Genomic DNA, 9,957 nt, shown 5'->3' with positions numbered 1-9,957 from the left:
TACTGTGCCATTTCCTTTCCCCAAAAACCAATCTTCATTTTTCACTACATGAGTATCAAGCCATTCATGGTGCCTGTACAGTGTTATAGTAATTGTGATTACACTAATTGTTAGCTAAAGCTGCTGTCCCGATTCGAGACTGTTCTATTGTAGATGAAAGGCATGCAGATCAAGAGTGTCGCAGTTTTTAGCCTTAGATTAGATTAGCTCATGCCTACCATGTGCCGCTCGCGAAGAACACAGAGGTGACATCAAAAAGGGGCAATTGGCTTTTTAAAAAGACGAAATCTTCAGGAAATTAAAACAAAAATCAGGTTATTTTAACGATTCAGCAATGAAAATGGCTGTGAGCATAGAAAATGAAAACAAAAGAGAAGTTGCTGCTTTATGATGAGTTTTACCCGAGTGATAAGAATGCATGAAGTTTTCGACCAGGAATACGGCTATGTTCTGGTGAAAATTTGTTTTTCATGCTCAAGCTTCCTCTGCTTTTTTCTTCTATGTTCAGAACTCTGATATTGTTTTTCTGCGTGCGCATCTCCCTCTTGGTTAACTACATGTCAGCTTAAAATATGCTGCGGCAGAATCTTCCTGTTGGTAATTCCTCGGTAACGATATTAACCCCGAATCAGGACTGGTCGAGAGAGTTCTGCATGATGTCACACGTTGAGATGTGGAATGAAAATTATTAACCCCAATCGAAGTCATACTGCGAGGTTGTAGCGTGACTTAATTGTCGTTATAAGATACAACAATGTAAAACAAATTAAACACTCATGACTGTAAATTGGGGTGATTAGTTGTGAATCGGACCCACGGCCCTTGGGTTGCGAGTCAAGACATGCTACTCCTAGGAGATTCAGGTATACGATCTTTCGACGTTGCTAAAGGGAGACCTTATGTCTTGGAGTGTTTCACGTGGTCTGGTATGTACAGTTGTATGTAATGAGGGTGTGTAATTACAAAGAGATACTAACTTAGAATGTTGCAAATAACCATTAACGCTGCTGCATCATTTCGTTCAGGCAGAGCTTAATTGTCTCCCTAATTTTATGGCTGACAACGAGAGAAATTTTATATTTTTGCTATTTTTCCGATGCTGCGTTTGTGCATTATCAACTCATGTAGCACATACTCCGGTCTTTCAGAGAGGCTGTGTGTTTTGTAGACGCGAGGTAAGACAGAGGTTTGAAGATGTCATCAAGTGGTGACTGCATCATCAAATGGTGACTGCATTCTGGAGAGCAGAAAGATAGCAAAAATGGCGCCTAAATAAAACTCTTTATTTGGGCTTTCTTGCACCTGCAATGGACTGAATCACTCGGCGGTGGCGTAGCATCAAGCGTGCTCGGCGGTCATCGAACAGAATCCTCGTGCTCAATTTACAGCTGATAGCGAACTTTCCAGCTAAAGCGTGCAAAGTTACTAGAACATTCTAGAACAACGCAGAATCGGCTCCGCCTGAATGCGATCAATCGAGATCAATCTGGTTGCGTCCTTCGTCGCAAACAAAGTTATAAAGCGGTGTGTCGGCCGCTTTGAAGAATGAACAAACACTACAAAGATTCGCGGCATTACTCCCCTCTCAACGAAGCATCAACCCGATTTTTAAAACATTAGGCGACTCGAAACAAAATGGATTGTGCAAAATAAACACCGAGTGGGGAAACAGAGCGTCATTTAGCGCGCATAATGGGGCTTTAGACGGACGACATGGACAACTTCTGGTCGCACTCGGCGTCCCATGGATGCAGCTATTTCTTCAGGGACGACTTAATTCATAGTCCCGTTCACCTAGCCTGTGAAGAACCTTGTACGAGCCGAAATAGCGGCGCAAAAGCTTTTCATTCAATCCGCGGCGGCGAATGGGCGCCTAAATCCAGACTCGGTATCCGGTTGTATTCCGCGTTGCGTTTTCGTAGGTTGCAGCATCTGGTGTCGGTCCGCTGCTGGTCTTTGATCCGTAATCGGGGTGTCTTCGGGCTTCTGCTCACTGAAGGTAGGCGGCAACGTCGATGTTCTCTTCTCCTGTAACGTTGGGCAGCATGGCGTCTAGCGTGGACGTGGCTTCCCTGCCATGGACGAGCCTAAAAGGCGTCATCTGAGTGGTCTCCTGCACTGCGGTGTGGTAGGCGAATACGACGTAAGGCAGGATGACATCCCAGGTGTTGTGTTCGGCATCGACATATATAGCGAGCATATCGGAGATGGTTTTGTTCAGGCGCTCAGTCAGTCTGTTGGTCTGCGGATGGTACGCAGTTGTCCTTCGGTGGCTGGTTTGGCTGTAACGTAGGATGGCTTCCGTTAGTTCCGCCGTGAATGCTGTTCCTCTGTCCGTGATGAGCACATCGGGGGCGCCGTGTCGCAGAAGAATGCATTCCACGAAACATTTGGTGACTTCTGCTGCTTTTCCGTTCGGCAGTGATTTTGCCCCGACGTAGCGGATCAGGTAATCGGATCGCTATGACGATCCACTTATTTCCAGACGTTGACTTTGGGAAAGGGCCCAGCAAGTACATGCCGATCTGCTGAAAGGGCCTAGAGGGGGTTCAATGGGCTTCAGAAATCCTGCTGGTCGAGTGGGAGGGTCTTACGGCGCTGACAATCTCGGCAGGTTTTCACATCATATGCGACATCGGCAGTCAGTCGGGGCCAGTAATACTTGTCTTGAAAGCGGTGGAGGGAGCGACCAAACCCGAGATGTGTAGCTGTCGGCTCGTCGTCTGAAGCCTGAAGAACTGAGGCTTGCAAGTACAACAAAGAGGTAGGGCTGCATATTTTGTTCGCTGCAAAGTTCTTCACGAGGACATCAATCTGCACACCGAACGAAGACAATCCTCGCTTGAAAGAAGCGAGGTGTGAAGAAACCTAGCCTTTCAAGTACTCGGTGAGGCGTTTCAGGTCTGGGTCATAGCGTTACTGCTGTGCAAAAGAGCTAGAGCTTTGGAAATGGTGCCGTGGTACAGTAGACGGATCTCGGCAACAAGTTGCTCCTGCTACCCGCGGCGTAGCGCAGCTTGCAGGGCTTGAAGGGCTGCTTTAGAGTCGGTGAAAACCGTCCAGTCATGTGGAGGTTCTTGATTGGTGAACTCTATCGCAGCCCGTAAGGCTGCGAGTTCTGCACCAGTTGAAGATGTTGGATAGGTCGTCTTCACTTTCATGAAGATGGATCTGGCCGGTATCACCACCGGCCCCGCAGAACTGGTCGAGCGAACTGATCCATCTGTGTAAATATGTATGCGGTGACTGTGGTAAGAATGCAGGTGACTCAATGTCAGTTGTTTGAGAGCGGGCAGTGATACACCAGCTTTCTTTGTAATGCCAGGAATATAGAGGTGAACCCGAGGTTCATGAAGACTCCATAAGGGTGAGCACAGTCTTGACGCAGGGGTGAACTGCGATGGAAGATATGCGCGATGGGCTTCAATGACTTTGGCGAATGCAGTACGCGGCTTAATTATTGGGAGTGTTGCGAGGTGATGACAGGGAACCCGTGTGAGGTGCCGAATATGTGTTCTCATGGTGACATCATTTTCCAATGGCTGCCAGGACACTGTGGCATTAACGGTAATCAGCAGGCCGATGCGGCTGCGCGTTGTGCTCACAACGACGGACTTCCAATGAGGATCCCAATATCGAGACCTGACGCGGCGTGTGGGCTTCGCCCTTTGGCGCTGGAGCTCACACTTTCAGCGTGGAACACGGGAGAGTTTTGCAACCTCCACCTCAAGGCACTGGACCCTGAACTGCGCCTTTGTCTTCCACGTAAATTAGAACGTCGCGACGCAACGCTGTTATGCCGTTTATGGATCGGTGTTGCATTTACCAATTACAATGCTTTCCGGATGAGGATGGCCGACAGCCCTGCCTGTGAGAGCTGTGGTTGTGAGGAGACCATCGCTCATCTTCTCTGTGAGTGCCCTGCATTAGCAAGTGCAAGACATACACTGTGTTGTGCCCTGTACCGCCTCGATCCTCGCCCATTGACAGAGCAAAAGATCCTCGGTGCGTGGCCACAGCTGTCGACTGCCCTCAATGCATACAAGGCACTATTTGCCTACTTGAGAGCGACTGGATTGAGTGACAAATTGTGACAGCGCTGTGCGTGTGTGTGTTATGTCTTTTTTCCCTTCTCTCTTCCTCCTTTTAGTCCCCTAATCCCTCTTCCCCAGTGCAAGGTAGCCAACCGGAACCCCTTTCTGGTTAACATCCCTGCCTTTCCCTCCTCCTCTTTATCTATCTCTATATAAAAGAGCAAGAGCTGATGGGACTCAGGAAGGCGTCATCATCGTCGTCCGGCGGCGGTGCATAAACAGGGGCTCTTGACAGGCAGTTGGCGGCGACCGGACTTGTAAATGACGGTGACGTCAAACTCCTGGAGGTAAAAGCTCTATCGAGCGAGGCGGCCGGAGGGGTCCGTTAAACTTGCAAGCGAGCATAGTGCTTGGTGATCGCTGACCACCTTGAACTATCGTCCGTACAGGTAGGGGCGAAATTTCGGCATAGCCCAGATAATGGCAAGGCACAGCTTCTCAGCTGTCGAATACTTAGCCTCGGTCCTGGACAGGGAACTACGAGCGTATGCGATTAGTTTCTCCAGTCAGTCAGTTTTCTTAACGAGGACGGCGCCTAGGACCACGCTGCTTGCGTTTGTATGAATTTCAGTCGCGGCGCTTTCACCAAAGTACGTGAGAATCGGTGGGGACTGTAAAGAAATCTGAAGTTCCTTGAAGGCTTCCAGTTGCAGCGCTTCCAATTTAAATAGCACGTATGCCTTTGTCAGGTAGGTCAGAGGCTCGGCGATGCGTGAAAAGTTCTTGACAAATCGTCGGTAACATGCGCACAGTCCGAGGAATCCGCGCAGAGCTTTCTTATTGGCCGGCGGAGGAAACAGCGTGAGAGCGGCTGTTTTCTGCGGATCTGGGCGTACTCCCTCCTTCGTAAAGATGTGGCCTAGAAACAGCAGCTCTTCACAGGCAAAGTGGCACCTCTCTCCTTTCAAGGTTATACCGGACAACTTTATTGCATCTAGTACTGTTCGAAACCTTTTTGGGTGCTTTTCAAAGTTCGAGGCGAAGAGAACGAGGTCTTCTAAACATCTGGCGCAGACGGAGCTTCAACTCAGCAACGAGCTCCAGAACTACAATGTATGGTGCATTTATGTTTTGTGAGTGAAGGTGTTTGTTTCCTTCTTTTCAGTCGAAATAACGTGATGAGTTGCGAAAAAGAAACTGCGCTCGCGACAAGGCTGAAGATTTCTTTGTTTTGTTTGACATTTTACGACAATGAGCTGCATTATAATTGTCAGCTTTCATCATAATTTACAATAGGCTAGCGTGCAGCTGGGAGCATTAAATTTCGCTGACCAATGTCCTTCCGTACGTCGGTAGACAATTTTACAAATAACGATATGTCTTGCAGGCCGCTTAGAATGTATATCATTGGAAAGGTCATCGGACAGGCGAGCAGAAAGGCAACTTTGCCCCTTTGGTGGTTCATAGAAAGGCGTATTCTTGAACAGCACGCTGGCAATATTCCAAAGGCTCAATAGCGCCAGGGCTTGCGCCCCTCCCGAAAGAGCTTACTGGCTGCATCTCTGACGCGGACCTTTGTCGCATTAAAAATAAGTGAAAAGGTTCGAGAGATGAAAAGGGTAATTTACTGTAACAACAGAATCAGATGTGACACCACAAATCGACATTGGTTAGCCAGGTTCGTTTTCTTGCCATGAGAACTGAATGGGGAAGAACTTAATTTCGTAAATTCATGTTTTTTTACATTCTAAAACAATACGAAAAACGGGATGTCCTTTAAACTGCATACACATTCTGTGGTTGTGCGTTTGCTGAGGCACAATGACTTTACTCGCTGGGGCAGTCTGCAAAAGTACTACGTTTCGATTGACGGCGCGTCATACTGACTGAAACTAAAAACTACATTCGGGGGTAGGTTTTAGCTGGCACATCACTTCTGAGGATACTACATTATAATGCAGTTGTCACAAAAAATACAATAATTACGTTACATTACGCTTTATATTAAGTCCTCACAGTATCATGAGTCAAGGCAGCATATGATACCAGGAAAACACGGATTCAAATATAAATACGCGGAGCCCCGTTCTGCGTCCCGCGCATAAGCAGTAAGATCATAAAGTCAATAGTCACAACCCAAAAGAACTGAAAGGAAAACTTTTTCTGTGATGATATTACGGAAACGAAGTCTTGGGGACATTTGCAAACACGCATCACGCACCGGCTCAATCAGACACAGCCCTGGAATCAATAGCTCTCCGTCGTATAAAACTCTGAGCCTGGGCCTCTCGATGACAGAGAGCTTGTACGGGACTTGCTGCGGCTTTCCTTCCTGTAGCTCGGCGTGTCGAGCGTGTGCTTCATGAATTCCACGCCCCCTATGTTTTTGGTGGCAGGATCTGTGCTGCTTAGTATCAGGACCTCGTGCATTGGCGGGAGTCTGAGCTGAGCGAGCATCACCGCAAACAGCACCGTCCCGGCGAGAGCGAAAACCACATCTCCGTGTCCGACGTCTAGCACTGTCAGCAAAGTAGCAGCACAGGCGCCTCCCAAGCGGCCGAAGCCGAAGAGCCAACAAATGGTCACGCAGCGGACGGCAGCGCCACCCACATTCATGGCAGTCGTGAATATGATGACGTCGCAACCGTGTACGAGCGGCTTGGCCAAGAGAAACAAAGCGCTGGTTATTAGGTCGTGTTTCCATGGGAACGTCAGACTGATCAAGCAGGAGGTGCAGCCTAGGGCGCCTAGGGTTGACACCAGCAAGTGCGGGGCGGTGGTCATCCTGACCGCGACAAGAAGCAACGGAAAGCCCACGATCTTCACGCCGATGGGTGCCAACTGAAGCCAAGAGTTTCTTCCGGATGGCGCCTCGGTCTCGAGAAGCTGTACTACGAACATTGTGAAGGTAACAGCGAAACTCGAACAGAACATCACCAAAGCTCGGTACCGCAGGTCACGCGCTCCTGCAACGTCTCCTCCGGTGACCATGAGGCGGGCAGCACTAAGGGCAACCTCCTCATTAAGCCTCACCAGAATGCAGGCCGTGGTGATTAGCGGGAAGTGGTTCTTCTTGGCCGCGCTGAGCATGATCACTTCTGCGCTGACCATGTCCTTGTTGGCAACGTGCCAACGCGGCTACTCGTATGCTGCGGCGAACGAGTACAGCGTGAGGACTGTCGGCAGGAGCATGATGATCTGCAGAACAATCCAGTCGACCTGTCGCAGCTGTCGCAGAAGCCGCGCAAAGACGAACCACCCTTCTGCTGTGAGCATGCCCGCCGACATGGCGACGAATAAGTGCAGGCTCCGGCGCCGGTGAGTTGATGCCTCAAAGAGCAGCGTGGAGGAGAGCACCGTGACCGTCGCAACGCAGCCAGAGTTGAGGAACGTCGAGAGGACGTACACGCTGTACGAGGCTGCAAAAGAGCTGCCCAGTGTGGCCAGCTGCAGGGCCACCACCGACGAGAGGAGCACGGGCAGTCGACCGAAGTGGTCCGCAACGAGTCCGACGCCACTCATGAATATCAACGAGCCCAGGATGGAGACAGCCTGCGCCACTGCAAGGAGCGGCTGCCTGTCGCACACGAGGTCCCAGCGGCTCACGGTGGTGATGTTCTGCCTCTCCGGGTCGTAGTCCCACTCGTCGCAGCTCACAACCCTCGTGTCGTTCGGGTCGTCCGGGTGTTTGTAGACGGTGCACCGGCTGAAACGTCCATCGGGGTCAATAGGGATCGCCGCATTCCTCCAGGAGGCAGCCGACATCATCCTTTCGCCCCGCGGCTGCTTGTACCAGTGGTCGACGTCGCCGGAGATGAGACGGAAGACGAGTGTGTGGCAGTGCATCGCGTACACAGACGCCATCGTGAGAACGAAAAGACAGCGCTGGAATCTACCGCGGCCGAACATGTCTCGGCAGTCGAAGCACTCACTCGTCACCAGGTTGACCTGGGCCAGCTTCTGCGGAAGGATCGCTAACATCCTCGCTGTAACACGTAGGCCTCGGTCGCTGTGCGAGCTTCGTGGTTTTTCTTCTTTCTTCTTGCTTCGAGACTATCGCATGGTCTCGCGACCGCGTGAGCCACTATTGCACTAATAAAACGCTACCGTACAGTAAACTAAAAATCAGTTTTGAGTCTACCGCATGAGTATTGTGCAATTCATGTTGTTTCAGCTATACTGTGGTACATTGCGAGAAAGGTATATTGCCGACAAAACATCTTGTCCCAAGACAAAAGTCTTCCGCGGTAGATGGAGGGCTCGGAGGATTGTCACTATTTTTAGCCTTAACGTAGAAGTGGCTCATACTCAATGTGGACTGTTGATCAAGAATCAGGAGGTGTACCCCGAAGGCTGAAGGCAGCTGTGGAAAAGAAGTAATCAAGAAATACAAATTCAAATTTCTTAAACAACTGAATGAGGGAAATTGCTGCAGGTATAGGAAATGAAAAGATTAGAAAATAAAATGACTCTATAGGCCGTTACAGTTTAATTCGAAGAAAATAAGAATCGATCAAGTTTTGCACCAAGTAGCCGCCTTGATTCCGATAGAAGGTTGATTTTTTTTAATGCTGGAGCTTCCTCTTCCACTTTTATTCTCCGCTCGGGACTGGCATTATTATCTCGTAGTAAACCAAGAAGGCTTCAAGTATGCCGTGGAAGTATGATGCCATTGCTAGTGCTTCGACATCAGAATTGATCGTGGCAACAAGAGTAATTTTTCACCGTACACTTGGCCAAGTGCTCTTCGTAGCTACTGCTCTTCGTTGTCAGCTGAAGCAGCACATGCTGTGGTCTCACGGAAAGCATACATGTTTTGCAGCAGTAAGTAAGTGAAGCAGTAAGAGACAGCGCGAAGGAAATACCCAATGCTAGCAAAATTGTGAGGCAATTAAATGTACCAAAATAGCTGAAAACGAGGAAAATGAGATCAAAGCCCCATGCTAAAATGATTAAGCCTCAGAACAAGATTCGTGTCACTTAGCCGCGAACCTGGCCATGTGATAAATTTCTATCTCTCATATGTGCGATGCAGTAAGGAAGAGCGTGTGTAGCCTTCTTTCAATATTTTATGATGGGCTGCCCACTCTAGAACGCCAGGATGTGTGCACGAGGACTTTTTTAGCAGGTGTTAATGAACGTGTTTGGATCTCAACGACAAAGATACTCAGTAATGTCTATGGCCTTGGTTCGATGCAATACAATAGGGGCATATCACAACGTTCCTCAAACATTACATCGCACTTTTTCATAACGATTAGGATTCCCTGTGTTTCTTCTCTCGCTAGATCACGCATCGCGACGTGCTGAAGGTCGCTCACTGGCAATGGCTGGAATAAAAGAAAGTATCGAGACACGTGCCATGACCGAATTTTATACAACATAAGTAGCAAGAGAGAGAGAAAGAAACAACTTCAGAACGCTGCGATTTAGGGCAGGTGGGCCTAGTGTGGTTCCTCGCTGGAGAGTCTTTATGTACGCGTGAAGTTTGTGTACGTGAACTGCGCATTGTCATAAGTGAGTGTCGAATGGTGGGTAGCCTCCTTTAGGCTGGGCACGGATTGTTTGGAAGACGACCCGTGGACCAGCCAGCGTGTTGAGGTCACCGCTAAAAACGTATGTACAGCGAAGTTGAGGACTCGGTTTCTACTGAAAGCGGCTTGGCGGTTCTTCATGGTGCTGCAGGAGTGGGATTTCAAAAACGATTTCGGCGTGTACGCGCTAAATTTTCGAAATAAAAAAAGGAAATAAAAATTTTGACGGCTTATTTTTTCATTGCAGTGGTGCATAAGACATTACTGTGCATGGATTACATTTAAAAGGATCCCTTATCCCCATCACACCCGCCCACCGCATCCCTGAATTCCACTTCCAGGATTCTGGACGAAATGAACATACCCTTAAAAGACTAAAAGCCTCCACG

The 9,957-nt window shown here is 49.0% G+C and overlaps 2 protein-coding genes across 2 annotated transcripts in view; both read right to left on the bottom strand.

The window, feature by feature from the left end:
* Nucleotides 1-7,145, bottom strand: part of LOC144129820 (solute carrier family 22 member 7-like) — an 8,628-nt gene extending 1,483 nt beyond the window's left edge. Inside the window, exon 1 of the mRNA XM_077663888.1 lies at nucleotides 6,972-7,145. Within this exon, the coding sequence (XP_077520014.1) occupies nucleotides 6,972-7,145 (174 nt within the window). The remainder of the gene's footprint in view (nucleotides 1-6,971) is intronic.
* Nucleotides 7,146-7,172: 27 nt separating this feature from the next.
* Nucleotides 7,173-8,015, bottom strand: LOC144129819 (organic anion transporter 3-like). Its single transcript, XM_077663887.1, has one exon. The coding sequence runs from the start codon at nucleotides 8,013-8,015 to the stop codon at nucleotides 7,173-7,175; it is 843 nt and encodes a 280-aa protein (XP_077520013.1).
* Between the last annotated feature and the right edge of the window lie 1,942 nt (nucleotides 8,016-9,957).

This window comes from Amblyomma americanum, chromosome 4 (assembly GCF_052857255.1).
Source record: "Amblyomma americanum isolate KBUSLIRL-KWMA chromosome 4, ASM5285725v1, whole genome shotgun sequence".
Taxonomy (NCBI): Eukaryota; Metazoa; Arthropoda; class Arachnida; order Ixodida; family Ixodidae; genus Amblyomma; species Amblyomma americanum.
The sequence above is the reverse complement of the archived record's forward strand: the minus strand, read 5'-3'. Positions and strand labels throughout refer to the sequence as shown.

What these genes read in the sequence shown, in the direction of transcription:
- LOC144129819 (XM_077663887.1), bottom strand. Translation starts at nt 8,015, where the DNA reads ATGTTAGCGATCCTTCCGCAGAAGCTGGCCCAGGTCAACCTGGTGACG.